This window comes from Panthera tigris, chromosome E2 (genome assembly GCF_018350195.1).
Source record: "Panthera tigris isolate Pti1 chromosome E2, P.tigris_Pti1_mat1.1, whole genome shotgun sequence".
Lineage (NCBI taxonomy): Eukaryota > Metazoa > Chordata > Mammalia > Carnivora > Felidae > Panthera > Panthera tigris.
Window position 1 is genome coordinate 43,921,587 of NC_056674.1, and position 26,870 is coordinate 43,948,456.

The 26,870-nt window shown below is 43.3% G+C and overlaps 1 protein-coding gene across 2 annotated transcripts in view; it reads left to right on the forward strand.

The window, feature by feature from the left end:
- Window positions 1-23,027, forward strand: part of CDH1 (cadherin 1) — an 82,084-nt gene extending 59,057 nt beyond the window's left edge. For both annotated transcript variants that reach the window (XM_042969443.1, XM_042969444.1), the window contains 13 exons: window positions 249-392; window positions 492-647; window positions 1,406-1,550; window positions 2,913-3,088; window positions 3,349-3,477; window positions 5,485-5,667; window positions 6,962-7,206; window positions 10,956-11,101; window positions 14,054-14,278; window positions 14,597-14,827; window positions 17,711-17,841; window positions 19,441-19,584; window positions 20,509-23,027. In XM_042969443.1, coding sequence (XP_042825377.1) covers window positions 249-392; window positions 492-647; window positions 1,406-1,550; window positions 2,913-3,088; window positions 3,349-3,477; window positions 5,485-5,667; window positions 6,962-7,206; window positions 10,956-11,101; window positions 14,054-14,278; window positions 14,597-14,827; window positions 17,711-17,841; window positions 19,441-19,584; window positions 20,509-20,718 — 2,265 coding nt within the window. In that variant the 3' untranslated portion in view covers window positions 20,719-23,027. The remainder of the gene's footprint in view (window positions 1-248; window positions 393-491; window positions 648-1,405; window positions 1,551-2,912; window positions 3,089-3,348; window positions 3,478-5,484; window positions 5,668-6,961; window positions 7,207-10,955; window positions 11,102-14,053; window positions 14,279-14,596; window positions 14,828-17,710; window positions 17,842-19,440; window positions 19,585-20,508) is intronic.
- Window positions 23,028-26,870: the final 3,843 nt, after the last annotated feature.

The window sequence follows — 26,870 nt, forward strand, 5'->3', positions numbered from 1 at the left end:
ATCAAACTCTCAAATGTATAGTTGTGTATGCATACTGATTACTTGAACTCTGGACATGAGAAGGATCAAAAGAGAATGCCATCTTTATTATATGGCAGAGAGGTTCATTGGGTTGTGTTTTGTTATTAAGTTAAAATCATCGACTGCCCTCAGAATGCTGGAGATGCTGGCTGGGTAGGTGGAACTGTTGGGCCTGTATTATTTCTCCCGAATTACCTGATTTTGTTCTTCATCTCCTTTCCTTTTAGGACACTCTCTCCGAAACCCAGACAGAAGTGCTCACATTTCCCAACTCCCAGCATGGTCTTAGAAGACAGAAGAGAGACTGGGTTATCCCTCCTATCAGCTGCCCAGAAAATGAGAAAGGCCCATTCCCTAAAAATCTGGTTCAGGTAGAGAGCAGGAAGTTCTTTACTTCTCTGGGAGCAATTTGTCAGAGAAGGACTAAGAAGAAAAAGGGATAATGCTGTTTCTTTCTGTTTGGTCTTCAGATCAAATCTAACAGGGACAAAGAAATCAAGGTTTTCTACAGCATCACTGGCCAAGGGGCTGACACACCTCCTGTTGGTGTGTTTATTATTGAAAGAGAAACAGGATGGCTGAAAGTGACGGAGCCTCTGGATAGAGAACAAATTGCCAAGTACATTGTGAGTATCTCTCAGAAGCCTGTTAACAATGGGGTCATAACCTCCCAAAATTTTTTGGTCGACCCATGTTGGATCCCTAGATGAGGTGCTCTGGACATGTGAGGCTTAATTTGATAGCTCTGTACCTGTTAATAAAGGGAGATGACAGGAGAGCTGGGGAAAAATTGGGGGGGGGGGGAAGGGGAGGGGAGCATTAATATTTTCTTTGTTAGGAATAAAGAGAGGAGAGTCCTTATGCATGAGTTAAGACCCAAGGTAGCAACTTACTCTTGGGGCCAAAAGTCCCTGACCCAGAGGAAGAGGCCAGTGATGACATTGGGGAGCAAAAGCCATTCTTAGACCTTGGTATCAGAGTAAGCTTGGAGAGCTGAAGGGTAATGCATTGAGGCCAAATGTAGAAAAATCTGGGGAGACACTAGACTGGAGCAGTCAGAGCAAACATTAGCCTGCTGGGAACGAATCAGAGTGTTTTAGGGTTCTACTGTTTTCTCCTAGGCCTGGCTCCCTAGCCCCTCCTATGGGAAATGGGAGCTCTGACCTGGTAGCTGTGTTCTCCAGCCCATGAATCTTTACATATCATGACCTCAAACATTGTCATGACACCACTGAAGCAGCAGCACATGTCCGAGAAAAGTTCTCTGCTAGGGTGTCCTTCCTTGGGTCTTGGAGAGTGGGAGGGGGATGGAGGCCGGTCACATGACTCCTTCCCTTTCCTCCCCCTGGTTGGGACCCATGTAACCTTCACTTGGCTGTTTCAGCTGTACTCTCATGCTGTGTCTTCAAATGGGCATGCAGTCGAAGACCCAATGGAGATTGTGATTACGGTGACAGATCAGAATGACAACAAGCCGGAGTTCACCCAGCAGGTTTTTGAAGGTTCTGTCATGGAAAGTGCTCTTCCAGGTATGGCCAATACATAAGGCGCATAGTTCCCAGAAAGACACTTAGATTCTTTGGACTTAAGAGTGTTGGGGCTGGTGTTTGGGGTCAGGTCCTTCATAGCGATAGAACTTCTTTAGAAGCTTGCACCATGTGTATAAAACATCCTTCCTACAGAAATGTGTATTATAAAATAGGAGCATTTTAAGAACCTTTCCTGATTAAGAAACAGATGCATGCCATTCATGACCACATTCTTTTCTGTCCCCTGTAAAGGTAACCGCTGCCCTGACTTTTGTGGTAATCATTCCTTTGCTTTCATTTGTCTATTTCGCTGTGTGTATATTTATCTCTATATAAGCTCTTGTTTGTTTTGCATGTTTTCAAACTTTATGTACAGGGAACCACACTCTACATGTATTTCTGTGACATGCTTCTCTCGTTTAGCTTTATGTACATACGGTTCTTTGTGTTGGTGCCTATAGCAGTCCAAGGCCATTCATTCTCATTGTCATGTAGTATTTCTTTGCATATATCTCCTGATGGAAACATGCAAGACTTTCTCTAGGGTATAAATCCGTAATGGTAGATGGCTCAGTTGTATTGTAAGTGCCTGTTCAGTGTGACTACTTGTTGACAAACTGTTTTCCAAAGGGGTTGAACCAGTTTACACTCCCACCAGCAACATATATATCCTGGAATTTTAGACTTTTCAGCTCTGTTGACTGTGTGGTGGTATCTCCATACAATTTTAAATTGCATTTCTCTGCTTTATTAATGGGCTAAGCATTTTCTGTGTTTGCCGGCCCTTTGGGTTTCTTATGACTTCTTTCTTCGTCTTTTGCTCTTTTTTTTCCCCCTTGGGCTATTTTTTTCCTTTTCCTAGTGATCCCTAAAGAATTTTTTTTGATGTGATCAGCACTAGTCCTTTGTCAGTCACAGGTGCTGTAAGTATTCTCTTCTACCTTGAAGGCAGTGATCTCAAGTGACCATCCTCTCTGGTGAAGCCGTGACTTATAAGCCACGTCGGAAATTTGTGGGATTTTTCCTAGTTTTTACCTCATTCACCCTGTTTGAGAGAATGGCACTGTTTCAGTTTAAGGTTACTTATTCCCCGTAGTCCTCCCCTCCAGCCCAATCCAAAGTATCTTGTGGAAAAGCTGAGTCCTTGGAACACTGCTCATTTGGTGGAATGCTGTCACCTCCCCCCCCCCCCCCCCCCCCCACCCACTGGTAAGAATTTTGGAAACTAGAAAATGGAGAGCCATGACATGGTACCAACCCTAGGCTCCTCCTGGAACATTCTGGACAGAATTGAGCTGAGCAATGTTGACCAAAATCCAAAGTGCAGCTTAACTGAATCTTCCTCTCCTTTGGCACTTCCAGGAACTTCTGTGATGCAGGTCACGGCCACAGATGCAGATGACGACGAGAATACCTACAATGCTGCCATCGCGTACACCATCCTCTCCCAAGAGCCCCCGCTGCCTCAGAGCACAATGTTCACCATCAATAGGGACACAGGAGTCATCAGTGTGGTCACCACCGGGCTGGACCGGGAGGTCAGGGGTCAAGAGGATATAGAGGGGGTTGAGGGCAAATAGACATCAGCTAGATCACGTGGACCGTGCAAAACTCGGCAGAGGCCAGTTGCCACGTAGCATGTTATGGTCTGAGCTTTGCATCTAAACATCTGTCTAGAGATTTTATACCTAGAAGGCAGGCTAGCATTCAAGCAAATGATAAAGTGTTTTGATGCTCTGGGCTGGGCTGGGCCTGATATGGTTCTGGGTCCTGACTCCAATGTGTTTGATCTCTGCAGAGTGTCCCCATGTACACCCTGGTGGTTCAGGCTGCTGACCTGCAAGGCGAAGGTTTAAGTACAACCGCAACAGCCGTGATCACGGTCACTGACATCAACGATAACCCTCCCATCTTTGAACCAACCACGGTAATTTTGCAGCCCCTCGGTTTTCAAAGAAATGTCCTCTGTTGTTTCACAGTGCTCATGGGTGAAGCCTTTGACAGCTTTCCCTAGACTACTGAACTTCAGAAAGCAAGCAGATTGGGGTGGCAGTTGTCCCTGCCATCATCAGCCTGGGCCCTATTGGCACACGTTTGTGAAATTATAAATGGCACCTGAGGTGCCTGGCTGGCACAGTCAGTGGAGAATGTGACTCTTTTATAATTTTTTAAATATTTTTTTGATGCTTTTATTTATTTTTGAGAGAGAGAGATATGACAGAGCATGGGGGGGGGGGGGGCGTTGGTGGGGAGCAGAGAGAGAGGAAGACAAAGAATCCAAAGCAGGCTCCAGGCCCTGAGCTGTTAGCACAGAGCCCCATGTGGGGCTTGAACTTCACTGTGAAATCATGACCTGAGCCGAAGTTGGAAGCTTAACTGACTCAGCCACCCAGGCACCACAGAGCATGTGACTCTTGATCTGAGTGTTGTGAGTTTGATCCCCATGTTGGGTATAGAGATTACTTTAAAAAAGAAAAAAGGGGGGGGGGGCACCTGTTGAATTCATGTTTTCATTTTGGGTATCTTGGTCACAAGTCCTACCAGGTTTTGTTTATTCATTGAACAAATATTTTCTTTCTATTCTTTTCTTTTTTTAATCTTTATTTATTTTTGAGAGAGAGAGAGAGAGAGAGTACGAGTGGGGAGGAGCAGAGAGAGAGGGAGACACAGAATCCAAAGCAGGTTCCAGGCTCTGAGCTGTCAGCACAGAAGCCCGACATGGGGTTTGAACTCATGAACCACAGTATCATGACCTGAGCCCAAGTCGGATGCTTAACTGACTGAGCCACCCAGGCACCCCAGAACCTTAAATCTTAATACATTAATTAGAAATCAGCTCAGTGGTTAATAACAGAGACTTGACTCTTACGTCCTAAATAAATAGGGTAAACTCTCTAGTGTCACAGAAAGCCCAGAGCTAGATTATCTGTGCTGTCAATGAAACCTCTTTTGCCTTACTTTGCCACCATCCTTGGTGCATAGCTTCCATCCTCGGTGTCCCCTTATGGCCCCAAATGGCTGCTAGCCTTCCAGCTATGTCTGTGCTTCGTTCAGGAAGGAAGCAAGGCCACGGGGAGCACAAGGCATTGCTGCTAAGTGAAGTCCTCTTATTTCTGTGCAGACCCATACAAGTTCCATTTACCTCTTAGCAACTGCAGTCTTCGAGGATGACTGGAAGTAAAATACATTGTCTCGGCACTTTGCTGCCTCCAACAATATATTTCGCGAAGAAGGGGTGAATGGATATTAGTATTCAATTAGCAGTGTCTGCCACCCTAACCTAGGCATTGTGAGTAACATTTATAGTAAGATTTGACAGGAGGTTGGCCAACGCGGGACAGGGGACAATGGAAGAGTGCTCCAGGCAGAGGGAGCAGCATATGCAACATGCTCTGAGTCATTGAAAAACTTGATGCATAGCAAGAACTGAAAACCAGTCAGTGTAGTGAACTAAATGAGGTTGGGTCCTGCACGACCTTGTAGACTGAGGTAAGAATGTTAGAATTTATCCTGAGTGCAAGGGAATGTCATCAAAGGTTTTAAGCAGAGGACTCTACTGACCAGACTTTTGTTGTAAGAAAATTATTGGTACCACTGGGAATGATAGGGAGAGGAGAGTAATGGATAAGCCACAGTGTCTTGAATTTGATTAAGACCATAGTCATCAACTGGGTCAGAGTGTGCTCTGAGGGGCTCAGGTAGCCAGGTCCTTAAAAAGCTTCTTCAGGTAGTCATGAAGGATGATGTTCCTTGAGTAGTATTGGCTGCTCCACCAATAAGAAATAGAGGCTCTACTGATGGAGTGGGCATTTCCTCCAAGACTCTTCTCCTTGAATCTTGGGCTCAGAAAGGACTCCTTTAGCCCTCTAGGCCCTGGCGCATCTATTGGGTCTCAGGATGTCATAAGTGGTCCATTTTCTCCTTTGCTCTGTAGTACCAGGGGCAGGTGCCTGAGAACGAAGCTAATGTCGAAATCACCTTACTCAAAGTGACTGACGCCGATGTCCCAAATACCCCAGCGTGGCAGGCCGTGTACACCATATTGAACAATAAGGATGACCAATTTGTTGTCACCACAGACCCAGTAACCAACGATGGCATTTTGAAAACAGCTAAGGTTTGTATGGTGCCTGGCAAGATGCAGAAACTGACCTCTTGGAAACTCCCCTGTCCACTGGTGTCTTCTCAGAAGTAGAAGTAGCATGGCTTTGGTGGGGTTAGGCTGGGAGGCTTTCCCAGGATTTGTTGGACCATTTGGGATTTGCAGTGACTATTCCAGCACATGTGAGACTCAGGAAGCTCCTTGAGGTTGAAGAGAAAGAAAATACCGTGTGTTTTAAAAGGCTTGCTCCCTTAAACATTTATCTACTCCTCCCCTCCATATCCATTTTGCAAATAAAAGGGAAAATAGTTTACTGGTCTCTGCCATTTTGCTGGATTATTTTTGAAGTGGGACAAATGACTTTTTGAGAAATGTTTTGGAAACCTGAAGACTTAGGAAGTTGGGTGATTTACTTGTTGAGATTACTCAGAGTTAATGGATCCCTGAATCAGCCCCAAGGCTTTGACTTCCTCTTGAGCAAGTGAGCAGACCATTCTGCATTATTACTTTATGCATTACTTACTACATAATCTTATCTCCCCCTAACCATCCAACGTCAACATTGTCTATGCTACCAACAAAAGAAAGAAGCTAGTAAAATGAGTCCCCACCATACACAAAGTCCTTCATCAAAGTTCCCAGTTTTTTCCTTACGGCAACTCCATGAAGTATTCCTTTTCCTACATATTTAGATGTAGAAACAGACCCAGAAGTTAAGTTGCCTGGACCACACAGCTAGGATATGACCCAGCTGGGCTTTGACCTTGTTGCTGACTGATCTGAACTGCATGTTGACAGTAAACTTAATTGAGGTCATTGAGGTGGACAAGCAGGGTCTTCTGTCCATCTGCTGTCACATGGATGGCATGTCACATGGGATGTGAACATTCTTACTGGCCTTGAATAATCAATGACTTAATGTGCTAGTGTTTGTTCACTGGGGTTTGCTGTTTGACGTGTCCCGTAGTTTGTTTTTATTCTTCTCCTAGGGTTCTCATCTTTATTATGATTGCATGGTAGTCATTGGGAGCTTTTCAAAACTACGCATGTCTGGGCCCCACCCTCAGAGACTGCTATTTACTGGGTTAGAGTGCAGGCCTCCATTTTCTTCAAAAGTTCTCAAGTTAATTCTTCCTAATTAACTAGATTAGCTAGATTTGAGAACCCCTAGGATATTGCTAACCAAAAGCAATAGTTAAGGACTTAATTTTATTTATTTTTTTAAGTAACATAAAATGTATTTTTGAACTCTTTTTTTTTTTCTTTTTCTTTTTCTTTTCTTTTCTTTTTTTTTTTTTTTGCTCCTTAGGGCTTGGATTTTGAGACCAAGCGACAATACATTCTGTATGTGGCCGTGGAGAATGTGTCCCCGTTTGAGGTCATTCTCTCCACTTCCACAGCCACAGTCACCGTGGACGTGGAGGATGTGAACGAAGCCCCCATCTTTGTGCCTCTCCAAAAGGAAGTGCACATACCTGAAGACTTTGGTGTGGGCCTGGAAATCACGTCCTACACTGCTGAGGATCCGGACCAGTTTATGGAACAGAGGATAACGTAAGTGTGAGGATTTTTTAACAGACTTGCAACAATTGAGTATGAGTGTATGTGTGTGTATAAAATACTTTGTTCATAGCATTTTACCATCATCGGTCTGTGCAAGTCGTCCCCCCCCCCCGTTTTTTTCTAATTCCATTTTACTCTCATTCTCCACACTTGTTCCGTTCCCTCCATAGCCAGCCATTCCCGATTTACTTTTGCTTCCTGTTTGCAAGTTCATGCAGTGTACTAAGAATGTGGTTTTAATTTACATACATGATGTTGTGTTAGAAGTAGCTCAGTATTTCTTCTCCTTTTAAACTTGAAGTCACCCCATAATCTAAATCACACCCACAGATGTTGAAACCACACCTGCCAACCAACAACAACACCCCACAACCATGTATGATAAAGAATGTTCTTAATTTTTTGAGGGCTGGATGTGACTAGGAAAAAACTATGAGAATACAAATCCAAAGAGGACACATGTGTCTTGTTAGTAATACCATGATTTCCAAGAAGTAATGGGCCTCCGCCAATGTGCCCACTTCCTCTTCTTGGAGAGGGAGGTTCCTACCTGTTAACATGTACTTTAGGGGAAACTGTCACGACACCTGAACTATCTTCTTTTAAAGTTTATTTAAGTGATCTCTACCCTCAATCTTGAACTCATGACTCGGAGATCAAGAGTCACATGGTCTTTCAATTGAGCCAGCCAGGTGCCCCAGGCTCTCAACTATTTAGAGAAAAACATACAAATCCAGAATAGCGTCTTGCATAGTAATCGAGCGTGTTCTTGTTTGGTGGGGTGTTTGCGTTTTAGCATCAGTGCTTTTCACTGGTTCAAGTTGAAGTTCAAACAGAGTTTAAGTGTGATTTCAGCCTCAGTGGTTAGTTTGGGAAGTGCTGATTCTGTCCTAAGTGAAAGAAAGGGCTCCTGAATACCTTTGGACCACACATGTGCCCTGTATAGGAGGAGCTATATAAAAGGTGCAGGTAGAGATCTTAAAGGCTGCTAGCACTGAGTCATTAGGTCAAGGGTGATGGGGAATTTTTAAATGAAGGAACCAGGCTGATAACACCCAAATCTTCTGATTGTACTTAACATTTACTTAAAAAAGAAAAAGAAAAGTAAGGACAATATAACATAATGTACCACTTGATATGTATGATTCAGTAGCATGCACACAACGTCACTATGGAAAATTTTTTTTTTTTTTTTTTGGAGTAAACTAAAGTTGAGGCAGAACCTAGTTAAGTGTTAGAATCTGATTTTGCAGAAATGCAGAGAATGAAGAAACAAATGCCACAAATCTGGCCAAATGTAGAATGTGGGAACTATATGACAAATGACACTGGAATAAGTGGCAAAAGGGCAGGGAGGACTGCTGTAGATCAAAAGAGTATTAAGAGGCAAATGAACCAATTGTAATATGTAGACTACAACTTGAAGATAGATTCAACACTCCAACTATAAAAGATACCTTTGAGTCAGTCAGAGAAATTTGAGCATGGACGTGGCATTAGATGACAGTAAGTAATTATTACTGTTTTTATTAGATGTGTTGGTGGCATTATGATTATGTTTTATTTTTTTCTAATTTCCTTATTTATGTGGGGCACCTGGGTGGCTCAGTTGGGTAAGTGGCTGACTTCAGTTCAGGTCATGATCTCATGGTTCATGAGTTAGACTCCTGCATTGGATCTCTCTGCTCTTGGTACAGAACTTGCTTTGGATCCTCTGTCCCCATCCCTTTCTGCCCCTCTCCCACTGGTTCTCTCTCTCTCTCTCTCAAAAATAAACATTAAATTAAAAAAAATTTTAAAACCTTATCTATATAAGATATATGCTAAGATATTTACAGGAAAAATCTTTTGACATTTGAGATTTGCTTTAAAATAATCTTAATTTCAGGGCACCTGGTTGGCTCAGTCAGTAGAACATATGACTTTTCATCTTGGAGGTCACGAGGTCAAGCCCTATGTGAAGTGTACAGATTACTTAAAATCTTAAAATACTTCAAATGTGTTGAATTTGTACATGTATCCAATGTACTGCTCATAATCCAAGGAGTCCTCTAGGTGGTCCAAACTTTTAGGGCTAGTAAGAAGTGTTTTTAATCAAGGTTGAAAACTATAGTGGGAAACCAAAGACCTCTTGTATGGTTTTCGTTGAATGATGAAGCCTTGGACTGTATGGTTTCCAGGCCAGTTGATGCCTTAGCTTGCAGTAGCGTAAGGGTCATTTAAAGCTTCTCTTTGGGCAAGTACGGGGACCAAGTCTGTGTGTAGAGGCCCTTACTCCTGGAACAAAGACCACTTGCTAAGTTCATGGCTTTGTACTCCTAAGGAAGTGGGGATATGCCTGGAGGTATCCAGGGCTCTTGCATCCTTAGCTTTTTTGCTTCTTTTTCTGAGCCTTGCCATGACCCTAGCAGATAGCTGGGCAGTATATCTCTCTTTTTCATGCCTTTGTTTTCTCTGATTGACTGCTTCTGGTACTCCTAAGTAGGTATAGCTTAACGAATCATTCTGGCATTTTGAATAAAACTTTTCTCTTCCTTTGTAAGGCCAGAAGGAACTTGAGCTTCTCTGGCACCTGCCATGAAAGGCCAGTATTACAGCGCATCCTCCAGTCACTGTGTCAACACGAGTTTCCAAGTGTTCGTGGTGGGGGTTTTGAGTGGCATATTGCCACCATTTGAGTACTGTACCCTTTGGGGAGCTGGCCTGTAAGACTCTGCTTTAAAAATACATAAGGAGGGGCACCTGTGTGGTTCAGTTGGTTGTGTCCGACTCTTGATTTCAGCTCAGGTCACGATGTCACGGTTTGTGGGATCAAGCCCAGAGCCTGCTTGGGATTCTGTCTCTCCCTTTTTCTCTGCTCCTCCCCTGCACATTCTGCTTCTCCCTCTCAAAATAAATAAATAAACTTAAAAAAAAAACAACCTTAAAGTTCATAGTACTCCTTGCTTCAGGCAAAAATTACCCATAGATACTAAATCTATTGGGTGAAAGTTAGTTGGTGAACAGGATATTGTCACATTTTCTCCCCTCAGATCATAGACTAATGGTCTTTTTTCCCCTTAGGAAAAAAGTACCTTTAATGGGAAGAAATCAGGTGCCCTATCCCTTATCCAAGTGATCAAAGTTAACCAAGAAAAGAACAGATGTCATGTGCCTCCTAATGTCCTCCTGAGAAGGACAGTCATCACTTATCCAGTGCTCTTGCCTCCCTTTCCCTCACATGAATTGAGTTTACTTAGAAGGGAATAATCAGACCAGCCCAGATTGAGGAGCTTTCTCCAAAACAATTGGCCTGCACGTCTCAAAAATACCAGTGTTGAGAAAGAAAGGAAAGGCTAAGGAATGTTTCCAAATTGAGGAAACGTGACATCTAAATGTCATGCGTAGATGGATCCTGAATCAGGGCAGGGATGCTCCGGAGGACAGTTTTGGGGAAATTGACAATTTAAATATGTACCATATATTAAATGTTACATTTCCTGAAATTAAAAATCCAATTGTGATTATATAATAGAATGCCTCTGTTCTGAGGGGATAATACGCCAAAGTATTTATGAGTAAGAGAACATGATGGCTTCAACTTCTTCTCAAATGGTTCAACAATGGGTGAATCCAGGTGAAGGGGACATGGATGGTCACACTTTCCTGTAGATGTGAACGACGAACAAAGAGGAACCTTAGCCTTCTTAGCTATGTGCCGTTCACTCTTGTATTCTAAGCCAGAGCTTGTGCCTTTTCAGGTATCGGATTTGGAGGGATGCTGCCAACTGGCTGAGGATTGATCCAGACACTGGTGCCATTTTCACTCGGGCTGAATTAGACAGAGAGGACTTTGAGCATGTGAAGAACAGCACGTACACGGCCCTCATTATCGCCACCGACAATGGTAAGGATGTCCTTAGGGTTTGGCCTTGGCCACCTCACCCTCCCAGCTCGTTTGCTTCTTTGCCCCCCACCTTTCTTTTAGAGACAAGAGTTCATTCTTCCTCTTTTATCCTTAAACAAAAAGCGTATGATTTTCAAGGGTACAAATAATTCAGGTCAAGTAGAAGTGCTTTTCACCATTCCCTCTTTATACCTGAACCCACTCCTTCCCCACAGGAGCCAGACTGCCTGGGTCTAGAGCCTAGGACATAATACCTATGTGACTTTGGACTTACAAGCTTATTTCTATGTCCCTCAGTTCCTCTTTCTGACAAAATGATAATACCCCATCTAGATTTTTAATGAATTCATTCATGTAAACATGCCTAGAAGAGTGTCTGCTACATAGTACTACTCTATAAGGACTATCATTATTTTTATCATCATCATTATTAGTGAAATGTGACTCCCTCCGGGCTGTTTCTGTGTGTTTGAATTCATTTTTCTGCATATGAATTATAGTTTATTATAAAGCCACTATCTAGTTTATAGCCTGGTTTTATTGTAAAAACATTATTTTATACATGTTGATTTCTATTAAATTTTTCATTTACTTGATATGTAATTTATTATTATTTACAATATGTCTTTAAGACACAGATTTACTTTGGCACTTTATAGATTTACCTCTTGGTAATAAAGAAATGTTACCTAGGGCTGCCTGGGTGGCTCAGTATGTTAAGCATCCAACTCTTGATTTCGACTCAGGTCATGATCTCGTGGTTCGTGAGTTTGAGCCCCACAATGAGCTCTGCCCTGACAATGTGGACCCTGCTTGGGATTCTCTCTCTCTCTCTCTCTCTCTCTCTCTCTCTCTCTCTCTCTCTCTGCCCCTCTCCTGTACACGCATGCTCTCGCTCTCTCTCTCTCTGTCTCAAAAATAAATTAAAAAAATTAAAAAATAATAAACTGTTACCTGGATCTAGCCTAATTTAATTATTCACACATTAAAGAACACTGGGATGGTTTCTACTTGGTCATTATTTCCAAGACTTTCATACGTAAACATCCTTGTACATGCCTCTATGTGCAAGTATTTCCCCTGGCTAGATATTTAGAAATAGAATTATTGTTAGAACCTACTCACTTCCTGACATTGTGAATGAGTCTCTTTCCCTCACTAACTTACCAGCTTTCTGAAGTAGTTGACAATCTAGAAAACACAGCAAAGCGAGTAAGGCCATGATGGGGCTGGGCGGATGGCTGTTGAATGATGCAGCCTCCATCACATTGTGAATGTGCTGGGGAAAGATAAACCTGTTAGAATTTAAAGCCTGTCCCTGGAGCTGTAATTTGGGAGTTAGTGAGGAAGGCAAGTTAGACCTTGACTGGGTCCCATTTGCAGCCTGAAGCAGGCTCCAGGCTCTGAGCTGTCAGCACAGAGCCCGACGTGGAGCTGGAACCCACAAACCGAGAGATCATGACCTAAGCTAGAGTCAGACGCTTAACTGACTGAGCCACCCAGGCAGCCCATGTTCATTTATTTTTGAGAGAGAGAGAGAGAGCGCGCGAGAGAGCGCAAGAGAGCGCACAAGCTGGGGAGGGACAGAGAGAGGGGGACAGAGGATCTGAAGTGAGCTCTGCACTGACAACAGAGAGCCCAAAGCGGGGCTTGAACTCACGAACTGTGAGATCATGACCTGAGCCAAAGTTGGATACTTAACCAACTGAGCCACCCAGGTGCCCCTAATTAGAAAAAATTTTAAATGGCCCCCCTCTGGGTTTTTGTTTTTGTTTTTTTTCCTCTCCCATAAGGTAAAAGGATTCATCCATGGATGAATGCATAAATAAAATATGGTATATGTATACAATGGAATATTAAAACATGGATAAATCTTGGGGGCATTGTGCTAAGTAAAAGCCATGTCACAAAAAGATAAATACTGTATAGTTTCACTTAAGGTGTGAAAGAGGTCAAATTCATAGAAACAAAGTACAATGGTGGTAAGGGGCGGGGAGGGGGCTGGGGAGAGAAGGAAAGCAGGGAGTTGTTTAATGGCTACAGAGTTTCAGTCTTGCAAGATGACACTGTTCTGGAGATCAATGTGAATATACTTATACTGTTGAGCCTAAAATGTAAAATGAACTTTAAAATGGTTAACATGGTAAATTTTATGCTATGTGGGGTTTTTTTTAAAGCCATAATTTTTTTAAGGGTAAAAAGAAAAAATAATCACCGTCTTGCCACCCAAGCATGATTATAGGTTTGAGATAATAGTCCTTTGCATTTTTTTTTCTATAACAAACTAATATTGGGGCACCTAAGTGGCTCACTTGGTTAAGTGCCCAACTCTTGGTCTCAGCTCAGGGTTGTGAGTTGGAGCCCCACGTTAGGCTCCATGGTGGGCATGGAACCTACTTAAGAAAAAAAAAAACCCACTAATATTAATGATGATGCTTGAGTGTCTACTCTTTCTACCATGTTATGCTAGATGCTAGCATAAAATGGTAGAATACATATGTCAGAATGTAAATGAAATGCACACGGAAGTGTCCAAGTCTTTTTTTCCCCAAGTGTACTTTGAAAATCAACTTGCAACTTGTAGCAATTTCAAAAGCTCAACCCTTTGATAATGACCTTAAAGCCAGAGAAGTTCGGAAAGGGAGAATTGGTAGGGGAGCAAAGAGGAATTCTTGGAGTGGTTCAAGTTTAATGGATGCATAAAGGTACGTGCAAAAGAGTAGGGAGTCTGTCCTTGGTGTGAGGAATAACTTGAATAATTGTTGTTAAAGTGAGGAATAGCGTGTTGGAGAGCTGCCTGACCAGAAGTGAAGATGCCCTGAGATGGGGAGGGTGGGGCCTGGTGATGAATCTCTGAAGAGCCAAGCCAGGATTGGCCTTTGGTCTGATTCGAGGCAGTAGAGCTTCATGAATGTTCCTGAGCTGTGGTATTTCCTATATATTTTCTCTTAGGTTCTCCACTTGCTACTGGAACGGGAACCCTTCTCCTTATCCTCTCTGATGTGAATGACAATGGCCCCATACCAGAACCTCGAAGTATGGATTTCTGCCAGAAAAATCCACAGCCTCATATCATCAACATCTTTGATCCAGATCTTCCCCCCAACACATCTCCCTTCACGGCAGAACTAACACACGGGGCAAGTGTCAACTGGACCATTGACTACAGTGACCAAGGTGGGAACTGGAGTCTTACTTACTCTGACCCCATGCTTTTCCCTGCTCCTGCCCCCCACCCACTTCTGAAAGTCCCTTCTCAGCTTCTCAGATGTCACCTCTTTTGTTTGATGCTTGTTTGTTTGCCCCATCTGCATTTGAGGCATTCCCCCAAAGGTCCCTTTCCTTTCCTGGTATCTGACTCTCTAACATACTGCACAGTGATCTTCCACCCAAGCAGCTCCATTTTCTTTACCCTAATAATTCTAGAGTGAGGTTGTTTTGTTTGTTTGTTCTTTTTCTCCTGGTCCCATCATTTATTTTTGTTGCTGCCTCCAGCCCGTGAATCTCTAATTTTGAAGCCAAAGAAAACCTTAGAGTTGGGCGACTACAAGATAAATCTCAAACTCGTGGATAACCAGAACAAGGACCAGGTGACCACCCTAGATGTGTACGTTTGTGACTGCGAAGGGGTCGTCAACAACTGCAAGAGGACCATGCCTTACGCTGAAGCGGGGTTGCAAGTTCCTGCCATTCTGGGCATTCTCGGAGGAATCCTCGCCTTACTAAGTAAGTATGCCTGGCAAGCGTTTCAGTCTTTGGCTTCTAAAATGGGGGAGGTTTATCTGTTACTGAGCATTTTAAAGTTGAGTTCGCCAGGACTGGAAGGGAGCACTGTTCCATTAAATCAACAGGAGCCCAGTCCGTCTATTTTGTTGTTCTTTGAATCCTTCAGGGCAGTGCATACAAATCGCCTGCATGAGAATTCTGATCTGGGGTGGGACCTCACATTCCACCTTTGTCACCAGCTCCCGGGGGTGCAAATGTTGGAGGTTCTTAGAGCAACCCGGAGCAGCAAGGCTTTAGGGTACTATTCTCACCAGCATGGTCGGAGCTACCAGCTCACCACCCCCACCTTCCGTCCTGGAGAAGGGATGAGAGAGGAAGTGGAAGGCATGTATCTGGAAAGTGCACCTTCACTCCCATTCCGATGGCTCAAACACAGCCACACCTAGAATGTCCCACCCTAACTGAGTGGCCATGTGCCCATTTAACACTTGGCAGAGAGTGGGGGTGGAGTGCAGGGTGAATAGTGAGTATCAATGACTATCAGGACAGAGTGGGGGAAAGACCGTGTATAATTAGGGGCTGAAAAGGGCGGTCCAGGTCATGAATGCCTTTGCATTCAGAAGAGGGGGCTGTTAATTGAGCCTCAAGGAAGGTTTGGTAGAAGATGTAGGATGGTCGGGACAGGGACTGGTGGCATCCAGATGGACAGAGGGGCATTCGTGACGGTTCCCACACTAGTGAAGGCACAGAGAGGAAGGGGAGGCAGGGAGGAGACCAACGTGGCTGGAGTAGAAGAAAGTTCTTAGAGGGAGCAGTGGGGCCACCTCTGGGGTTTCAAGTTCGACTCAGCACAGGTGTTCTTTCCCCTGCCGCTTGCTGCTTCAACAGATTCATTTGCTCCTGCCCTTTGCTGCTTGTGTCGTCTCAAAACTCAGAAGGAAGGAGAGTGTTGTTTAGAATTCAGTGAGCTTTCTGGACTTGTGTTCCTCAGAATTCACGTGGCCTTTATTGCCACCGTGGGATGAGGTTAATTCACCTTCCTGTGTCATCAGCACAGGTGTGACAGCACAAGCCCTGCCTGCCCACTTACTTCCCACTCCAATCACATTTGAACGGGCCAGTCTGCTCTGGGGACAGCAGTTACAAACTAGTACTTTCATTTTGAGGAAAATGTTCAAGACTGGAGTTTACACTTAAAATACCGATTTTTTAGTAATAGCCTTACCTCAATTTGTTTGGGGTATATTTTATTAGACACAGAGGCCAAGGACAACATGGCAGAAAGCTTAAATGTGGAACAACATCGAAAGCAGAAGCAACGCCAGGATCCACACTTCTAGCTTCTTGTTCCTTGTGGGCAAGCGTAGAACTTAGCCTTCTAAAGGTGATTCTACAAAGATGCCGGGACATGTGGATGTTCGTGTAATCCCTCAATATTCGATTGCTTGCTTTGTGCCAGGCTTTTTGAGGATCCCACTGGGGTTACTGAGGTTTTGGTACAGTGTATAGGGTGGTACTTCCTGAAGCAGTAAAAATATGTTGTTACTTTTCTAAAGGGATAACATTTGAGTAACGTTTGATCAGTAACATCTTCTTGGAGATGATAACCTGCTCCTTGCTCTTACTTGCTCTACGCTCCACGTGGATGGTGACTGTTGACATCTTATATGGTCTTCAGGGCCGTGTCCTCGGTGCCAAGGCACGTCTAGGCCGACCCAGCAAGTGCTCACTGTTCCTGTTTATGGATTGTGATCAAGGAAGTTTGCTTATCTGAATAAAGTCTTGGAAACTTGCTGATTTCAGAAACAATAGGGAGTTTGGGTACTTCTAAGAAATCTTTTCCCCAAGTCTATGCAACCTCCTGTTTCAGTCCAATAATACTGTTTCAGTAGGATGTCCTTTCCCTCCTCCCTCCCCCTGTAGGGTGTCCTTTAGAGGTACTTGGGCACAAGCATCTGTGAAGAAAACACATTGAATCATCATTTTTTCATTCACGATAAGTAGTTTAAAAGTTTTTAACAGCTGTTAATCATATATACCCTAGAAACATCCCATGATCAGATGAAAACTTTGGAAATTAAACAGATCGTAGAGCTTGCCCACATGATTTTTATCTTAAGGGAATATACCAGGTGATTATATGGTCTGTGTCCCATTCCTCAGAACTGATTAAAAATAATGTGCACCTGTCAATCACATTTAGGGTGACTCAGCCCTGTTCACGAACCTCTAATGGTTCCAACTCAGAATCAAAGCCAAAGTCCTTCTAGTAGTCGACATATCCCTGCCACCCCTCTGTTTGCTTCTTTCCCCCTCACTCACCCTGCTGTGGCCGTGCTGACTTCACTTTTCTTAATCATGCCAATCATGCTCCTGCCTCAGGTCCTTTGTCCTTACTACCATTTCCTCTGCCTGGAGCATTTTAACTCAGATTCTGAGAAATGACTGACTGGTTTAATAAGTCCAGTTAGGGGCCCCTGGGTGGCTCAGTCCATTAAGCATCCTATTTCGTCTCAGGTCATGATCTCCCAATTTGTGAGTTTGAGCCCTGAGTCTAGCTCTGTGCTGACAACTCAGAGCCTGGCGCCTGCTTCGGATTCTGTGTCTCCTTCTCTTTCTGCCCCTCCCCCACTCATGCTCTATCTCTCCCAAAATTAAATACACATTAAAAAAGATAAATAGTCCAGTTGAAGACACGCTTGAATTCCCATGTAATTGTCCACTATGTTATACTGTATACGTTAACTTCAGGTATGTGAGCATCGCCATGTGGGTTGTCTGACAGCCATCTGTCTGGTAGGCAAGGCAGTGGTGCTGTGTGATAGCTGCTTTTTATGGCCTTCCTGACCTGTGGCTCTCCTTGTTCTCTCTTCCCCACACCAGTCCTGATTCTGCTGCTTTTGCTGTTTGTTCGGAGGAGAGGGGTGGTCAAAGAGCCCTTACTACCCCCAGAAGATGACACCAGGGACAATGTTTATTACTATGATGAAGAAGGAGGTGGAGAAGAGGATCAGGTACCTTTTTAAAACTGTGGCAAAAAGCTATGTGGTGATCTCTATTTGGAAGAAGCAATGATTAGGAGAAGGTAGGCATTTAAAATACCGTTGTTCTGTTCAGCACCCAGATGAATGGACAGATGCAAAGGGCAGTTAAATAACTTGCCCAAAGTCACACAGGTAGGAAGCAGTCAAACCAGGTAGTCTGACTCAAGCCTGTTCTCCTCATGGCTGTTCTCAGGACATGAACTTCAAATTATTTAGACATAAAGCAATTAATCTGTTGTGATATTCTGTCCCTTGAGTTTATAGGTATGCTAAACTTTTGCTTTTCTTTTTGTAGATGTTAAATCTTCAGGCCTTCTTTATTTTCCCTGATTTTGGAGATGATCTTACCTTGCCCCGGAGTTTTTTTGTTTTGTTTTGTTTTTGTTTTTTAAAGTAACCTTAATGCCCAACGTGAAGCTCAAACTCAGGGACCCGAGATCAAGAGTCACATGCCCTACTGACTGAGCCAGCCGGGCACCTTTCTGGAGAGTTTCTGAAAGTGTATTCTATCTAGAAAGGGAACCTTGGGCCCCATCTCGGAGTTCGGCTTTTGACTCCCGCCACGCATGAGCACATTTGCTGAGCGATGTGGTCTGGAAGAATAGCCATTGATTAGAATTTCAATGCCTGTTCTGCATAACATATTAAGGGGTACAGAGAAATGTCCTTCAGGCATTTGTGGGACAACTGCTGGTTTCAGCTACTGTCTTAGTCTGTGTGGACTGCTATAACAAGATACCACAGACATTGCTTAAAAACCACAGAAATTCATCTCTCACAGTTCTGGAGGCTGGGTTGTTTAAAATCAAGGCACCAGCAGATGTGGTGTTTGGTGGTGGCTTGCTTCCTCCTTCATAATCAGCCATAATGTACTCACACGGCAGAAAGGAATCTCTAGGGTGTCTTTTATTGGGGCACCAGTCCTCCTCCCGACGGCTCCATCTACCCTCCTGACGTAATCACTTCCCAAAAGTCCCACCTTCAAATACCACCACCTTGGGCATTAGGTTTCAACATATGAATTTTGTGAAGGACACAGGTATTGAGTATATGGCAGCTAGGCTCACAAGAATCTGTGGACTGGCTAGGACTTAGTTAATAAGGTATAACAGCCTACATCCTTACCACAGGGGCTCCTCATGATCATTTGATGTCTTTCCTTTTTTTTTTTTTTTTTAATGTTTATTTTTGAGAAAGAGACAGAGTGTGAGTGGGGTAGGAGCAGAGAGAGAGGGAGACACAGAATTCGAAGCAGGTTCCAGGCTCTGAGCTGTCAGCACAGAGCCTGATGTGAGACTTGAACTCACAAACCATCGAGATCCTGACCTGAGCTGAAGTCGGATGCTCAACCGACTGAGCCACCCAGGCACCCCTGATGTCTTTCCTTCTAGGGCTATTGTGAAAACTCTTAGGTTGAAAATTGTCATTTTAGTTTACACTGGCAAATGCTTGCAACTATTATGCAGTTGACAGGGTATTATCTGATACCAGAATCTATAATCCAAATATATCCCCTTATTTGTGACTGTTTCTTTTTACTCGGGTCTATTTTTACCTTTTTCTCCAAAGGACTTTGACTTGAGCCAGTTGCACAGGGGCCTGGATGCTCGGCCTGAAGTGACTCGCAATGATGTGGCACCAACCCTCCTGAGCATGCCCCAGTACCGGCCCCGCCCTGCCAATCCTGATGAAATTGGAAACTTTATTGATGAAGTAAGTTAGCAAAATCAAAAGCCATGGTGCCATTCATCTCTAAACTCAGGAACAGTTGTGTTGAAAGTCAGGAAAAAGTCTTTAGATTCTTTGCTTTATGTTTTCTCCTTGTCTGATCCCTGACTGCTATTTTTTATTTGTGTCTCATCTGAATTTCAGAACTTAGAGCACTTCAAATTGTTCCTAGCGAATTTGCGAAGTCCATATGGCAAAACCAAGAATGACTTGAAAGGATTTAGTAAAAGTAGACATGAAGCTAAAGGAATTCAAAGTAGATCCAGTTTGGTTTCACTAAGGAGTCTTTTTGCCCCTGCATCCCACTCCTGGTTGGGATGTGATATTAAATGTGTATCATAAGTCTACCTAAGGGCCAGAAAAATAGCATCCCTTTGTATATGTCAGAAATGCATTCAGCTTTAAATTCCAGGAGCTTAAACAGATATAACAGAGGGTACCTTGTTTTTGTGCTTGTTACCTCATGAGCACAAGATGGCTGCCACACTTCCAGGCCTTGGGTCTGTATTCCAGTCAAGAAGAAGTAGGAAGGGTAGGGTAGAAGCCAAAAATGTTCATTCAAGCAAACTGTTACTGCCAAGTAAGGAGTTTATTCTATATGTTACAATATGACTGTTTTCAGCCTCTGTCCATCCTGACGGGCTTGTTTGTCTCCTGCCTACACATAACTTATCATTAGTATAGAGGAAAAGATTCTGCAATTTACCTGTAATGTTCTCTTTTCATGAAATATATATTAGATTTGTCTTCCTTGACTGTTTGTATAAATTTACCTTATTGGTGTCGCAGGATGGTTGCGTGGTCATGTGTGACTCGTTGCTCGAGGCACCTAGAGGAGGCATCTTGCCTCAGATGACAGGTGTGCGATTCCTTGCATTGAAAGATCCTATCGTCTTCCTTCTTCTTTAGAACCTGAAGGCAGCAGACAGTGACCCCACTGCTCCTCCTTACGACTCTCTGCTTGTGTTTGACTATGAAGGAAGCGGTTCTGAAGCTGCTAGTCTGAGCTCCTTAAACTCCTCGGAATCAGACCGAGATCAGGACTATGACTACCTGAATGAATGGGGCAATCGCTTCAAGAAGCTGGCAGACATGTACGGAGGTGGTGAGGATGACTAGGGGACTCGAGACAAATGGGGAAGGAGATGGGCCCCTACATCGTGTGACAGAAAATGCAGGGCTCATGGTTTCTCAGCTCCCTTCACTTGAGATGACTTTCTGGGGAAGAGAGACTGCTCGGTGATGCAGTTAGGATAGTTGGGATTTCCACTTTATAGATCTAATCTGTGTGTGTTCGAATGATTTCGCCCTAATTTTTGAATCTTTTTTTCTTTCCTCACTCTTTAAGTGGTGATGCTGTCCCAAAGACCCCCATATGTTAATACTTCAGAACAATAGCTTCAGCCTCAAAAGGTTCTGCTAGCAACTTGCAGATTTCCTTAAGGGTTTTCGTCTCATTTTTTAAGGGAAGGGAGGGGTCAACTGCCCTATTATTTTGTGTGTGTATGTATGTATGTGTGTGTAATTATTTTTAATTTGTGTACTTTTTTCCTCCTATCACTGCACAGCACCCCTTGTTCTACTATCCACTCTTACTCCTTCTGAACCTACATTGCCCCAGACAGGGGTTCTCTGATGCAGAAATTGTGGGGCCCTTTCAGGATAAGTGTGGTCTTAGTCTGGCCATAGTGTGACTGGGTATTATTTACTCTTAAGACCTTTAATCTTCTGAGTATATAACTTGAAATAGGTATCCATCCACTTACTCGTTGTGCATAAGAATGTTTGTTATGTGTATGTCATTACTGGGGTGATCTGGTTCTAAACAGGAAGCCTTGACCAGAAAGGGTGGTGAGTTTTCAGGTGCCACTCCACATCTAATGTTCATCTAACACTCAAACAAGAGAGTGATCTATTCCAACACTTACGGTAGTGCCTCGAGTGCTGCAGCCAAAGACAGAAGGTGTTTGTCCCAGCGGAGAGCAATGTGAAAAATGGGTTTGAAGGTGGCAGGAGACAAGTTGTTGAGCCTGGCAATTTAGGAAACTGAGGCTGAGGATGGTTGAGGTGGCTCTGCCTCTAGTCCTGAGAAAGAATGGAAGAATCTTAACATGTGACTCCAATCAGGATCCTGCTACCAGAGTTTCTTCCTGACAGCCCAGAACCCCCCAAGTGCCTGCTGTTGTTGATGTCCACAGGATATGCTGGCTGATCTGGAAACATCTGCCCGAAATTCCAAGCATGCATAGAAAACAATATCAGGAAATCCAATTTATTTTCCTTAGGAGCAGGAAGAAAATATGGCCCTAAAATGTGTTAGTAAGGGGAGTGTGGGGAGAACTCTGATTTGGATCTTCTTTTAGTTGAAATGTGAACTTCAAGAACCTTTTGACAACCATGGAAAATAATCTTATCTAAATTGCTTTACTGTCTGTCAGGTGTTTTTTGAAGAAAAAAAAATCATCCCTGCAATCACATCTTGGAATTGTCTTGATTTTTCAACAATTTAAACTCGAATGTAGTCCTGTATAGAGAATGTCACTATAGTTTTGAGTATATATGTGTGTGGGTGTTGATAATTTTGTATTTTCTTTGGGAGTGGAAAAGGAAAACAATTCAAGCTGAGAGAATTCTTAAATATTCATTTTTATAAATTTTATTAAAGAATTTTGTTAAACATTGTCAGACACATGTTTTATTTGGTTAGCCACAATTCCATGCAAGACCAGTGGTACTTGGGCTTATTCAAAACATGGAGAAGGAAGCTTCATGTTGAAATGACTCCTCCAGAACTTTGTGTCCTTCTATTGTGGGCAGAGTGTGGGAAACTGCATTTACAAATTCACTTTACTTGAAAACTGTCCATATGGTATGTGGAGAAGCCATTAACATTCTCTTCTTAATGGAAAAACTACTGTGGGCATTGCTGAGGGACCTAGCAGAGCTTCAGGCAAATTCAGTCAGTCAGCAAAAAGTTTGTGTAGTCCAGTGGTTCACCACTGGGGGAGAGTATGGCTCCCTCTCCCGGAGGACTTTGTGCAATTTCTGGAGATACTTTGATTGTGATGACATCAAGTCAAGGCCAAGGATGCTGCTGACCGTCCGGCAATGCACAGGACAGCCATGTGCAACAAAGAATCATCAGGTTCAAAATGTCAGTAGTGCTGCTGTTGAGAAACCCTGTTACAGTTCTGTCACTTTCCTCTGCTGGAGTGTAGGACTTGAGATAGATATATAAATTTTTTTAAGTGGTGGTCAAATATATATACAGATCTTGACTTATGTGGTTATATCCCAATAAACCATCATAAGTTGAGAATATGTCAAAAGTGCATTTAATTTGCCTAAGGCACCAGACATGAGATCGTAATCCACTTTAAATGTGCTCAGAATGCTTAACATTAGCCTATAGTTGAGTAAAATCATCTCACACAAAACCTGTTTTATTTAAAATAAATATTTTAAATAAAATATTTAAATATTTTTTTAATATTTATTTTGAGAGAGGGGTGCCTGGGTCTCTCCATGGGCTAAGCGTCTGACTTCAGCTCGAGTCATGATCTCACGGTTTGTGAGTTCGAGCCCCACGTCAGACTCTGTGCTCAGAGCCTGGAGCCTGCTTCGGATTCTGTGTCTCCTTCTCTCTCTGCCCCTCCCCAACTTGTGCTCTGTCTATGTCTCTCAAAAAATAAATAAATGTAAAAAAAATTAATATTTATTTTGAAAGTACATCATGAATGAGGAAGGGGCAGAGAGAGAGAGAGAGAGAGAGAGAGAGAATCCCAAGCAGGCTCCACATTGTCAGCACAGAGCCCTATAAGGGGCTCGATCCCATGAACCATGAGACCATGACCTAAGCTGAAATCAGTCAAGAGTGTGTATGCTTAACCAACTGAGCCACCCAAGTGTCCCTCATATTAACCTTTTTTGTTTATTTTTTTAATGTTTGTTTATTTTTGAGAGAGAGTGTGAGCAGGGAAGGGCAGGGAGAGAGGGAGACAAAGAATCTGAAGCAGGTTCCAGGCTCTGAGCTGTCAGCAGGTTCCTGGCTCTGAGCCTGACGTGGGGCTCGAACTCATGAACCGTGAGATCATGACCTGAGCCGAAGTCAGATGCTTAACTGACTGAGCCACCCAGGTGCCCCCACAAAACCTATTTTATAATAATAAAGTGTTGAAGAGCTCGTGTCATTTATTGAAGATGGACAGCGAGAAATGGAATGGTTAAGTGTGTCTGTTGCTTACCTTCCTGATCACAGAACTGACAAGCCGTGGCTGCCACTCACTGCCCAGCATCACGAGAAAGTCCGACCGCGTATCACTAGCCCAGGAAAAGATCAAAATTGGAAGTATGGTTTCTACTGAATGTGTGTGGATTTTGAGCGTGCAATTCAGTGATACTAAGTGCACGTATAACCCTCATCTCTATTTCCAGAACCTTTTCGTCATCCCAAACAAGTTCTATAACCATAGGCAATAAGTAACTCCCCGTTCTCCCCTTTCTCAGCCCCAGTTACCTCCATTCTACCTTGTTTTATGAATTTATTCTAGGTATTTCATGTAAGTGGTGTCGTGTAATTTATGCGCTTTTAAACTTGGTGATGTCATGTAGCCTAATGTGTTCAGGGGTTGTCCACACTGCAGCTTGTATCAGCACTTCATTCCTTCTACAGCTGAGCAATATTCCATCACGTGCATATATACCACATGTTGTTATATATCCATTTATCTTGGGTTGTTTCTACTTGGTGGCTATTGTGAATGATGCTGCATTGAATGCTTGCTTACAAAAACTGTTTTTAGTTCTGGTTATTAACCTGAGAGGAGCATTGCTGGGTCATACGGTAATTCTGTGTGTGGTTTGAGAGACTCCAATATTGAAACCTTGGTTGGTTGGGTCCTGGAGTGAAAATTTAAGATCCATAAAAGACTTTTTTTTTTTTTTTTTTAAATTGGGCACATTGTAATAAGTAGAGTAGATTATATTCCTGAATAAACTTTTATTTTAATGTTTGTTTACGACAGAGTGAGAGTGTAAGTGGGGGAAGGAGAGAGGGAGACACAGAATCTGAAGCAGGATCCAGGCTCTGAGCTGTCAGCACAGAACCTGACGGGGGGCTTGAACTCAGATTGTGAGATCGTGACCGGAGTTGAAGTCAGACGCTTAACCCACCAAGCCACCCAGGCACCCCATAAACTTTTTTTTTTTTAATTTTAAGTTTATTTTGAGAGAGAAAGCATGAGTGGGGGAGGGGCAGAGAGAGAGACTCCTAAGCAGGTTCTGCATTGTCAGCCCGGAGCATAAGGAGGGGCTTGAACTCATGAACCATGAGATCATGATCTGAGCCAAAAACCAAGATTCAGATACTTAACCGACTGAGCCACACATATGCCCCTAAACATTAGTTTTCTTGGGGACATAGTTCACTAAGAGAACCTTATTAGGAGATAAATGATGACGAATTTAGGGATGAAGTGTTACATCTCGAAATTAAGAATGATTCAACAAAAAAGTGTGAAGAGTGGTAGCACGAAGGCAGATGTGACAAAATGTTCATAATGACTAAATCTAGGTGAAGGGCATGTAAGTGTTGACGTACTATTTTGGTTTTTCTTCGAGTTTGAAGTATTTCACAATTAAAAGTTGGGGAGAAATTAGGAAGCTGGAAATAAACCCTCATATGTATGGTCAACTGATACTCTACAGGAGTGCTAAGACCATTGGGAAAAGGACAGTTTTTGGGGGGGGGGGCAGATGACACAAAAATTACGTGTGTGTGTGCACGTGTGTGCACGCGCACACAGTGTTGGGGAACTTGGGTGGCTCATTTGTTTATCAGACTCTTGGTTTCAGCTTGTGTCATGATCCTCCGATTTGTGGGTTTGAGCCCCACGTAGGGCTCTGTGCTGACAGCTCAGAGCCTGGAGTCTGCTTCGGACTCTGTGTCTCCCTCTCATTGGGGGGTGGGAGGGGCTGCTTGGGATTCTCTCTCCCTATCTCTCTGCTCCTCCCCCACTCGCCTGTGTTCACGCTCTCTCAAAAATAAACTTTATATGTTTTTATTATAGTTGACACGGTGTTACATTCGTTTTAGGTGTTACAACTTAGTGATTTGACAAGTTTATGCATTATGCTATGTTCACTCCAAGTGTAGTTGCCATCTGTCCTGTTGCATCACTATTACAATATCATTGACTATTTTCCTTATGCTCTGCCAAAAAGGACAGTGTTTTCAACAAATGGTGCTGGGAAAATTGGGTGTCCATATGCAAAAGAATGAAATTAGTCATACTGTTATACCATATACAAAAAATAAATTCAAAATGAAAGACTTTTTAAAACATAAGGGCTACAGCTATAAAACCCTCAGAAGAAAATGAGAGAAAAACATCATGACGCCAGATTTGGCATTACGTTGTGTGTATTTGGCCACAATAAAAAAAGGTCAGGGGAAAAAACTACAATGAGGACAAATGATAAAATGGTTCTATACAGAATTAAACTGTTTACAAAGTACCACCACGTGCAAAGGGCTATAACCAGTCAGGTAACGTGACTTCTGAGAAAGGCTACAGAGAAGGGGTTTGCATCGAGCCTGGAAAACAGCGCCTCGGTTTCCCTCTTGCTGGTTCCACCGGTACCGACAAGGCAGTTATGTGGAGAAGACATGAGACCCTGGAGCCGTGCAACCTGGATTCCAATCCTGATCCTGTCCTTCCCACCTGTGAGCTTAGGCAAGTTACTTCACCTTTCGATGCCTCGATTTCCTTATCTCCAAAGGAAGCGTTGATGTGTATAAAGCATTTAGAGGAGTGCCTGGCACATGGTAGTGGTCTGTTAAATGTGAGCTCTTGTTTTTATTATTGAATAAGGGGCACAACAAGGGAGTTCGGGTAGAGAGAATCACTTAAGTGGACGCAGCGTGTTTGGAGAGAAAAGGCCAACCGTTGCGTTTTGGACTGGATTTAGTGGGTCAGAGAGCACAACTCAAGTGTTGTGAGCAGAAGTATGCGATGGAAAGCGGTGTTGTGTGAAGATGGCATCTGTTTGCAGGGGTGATGAGCTGTCCTGGGGAGGGTACCCAAGACAGTAAAGAGCCTCTGTCCGTTGAAACAGAAATGAAGGATCCAGAATACAGCACCGTGAAGAGGCTTTTTCCCAAAGACTCCCCTTATCTCCCTAAAAGCAGAGCCTCTTCAACGGATTTGGCAGTCATAAAGCATCTCCCAAGGAGTTTCCTAAGTAGGGAGGATTGACTCCTACCACCGGAG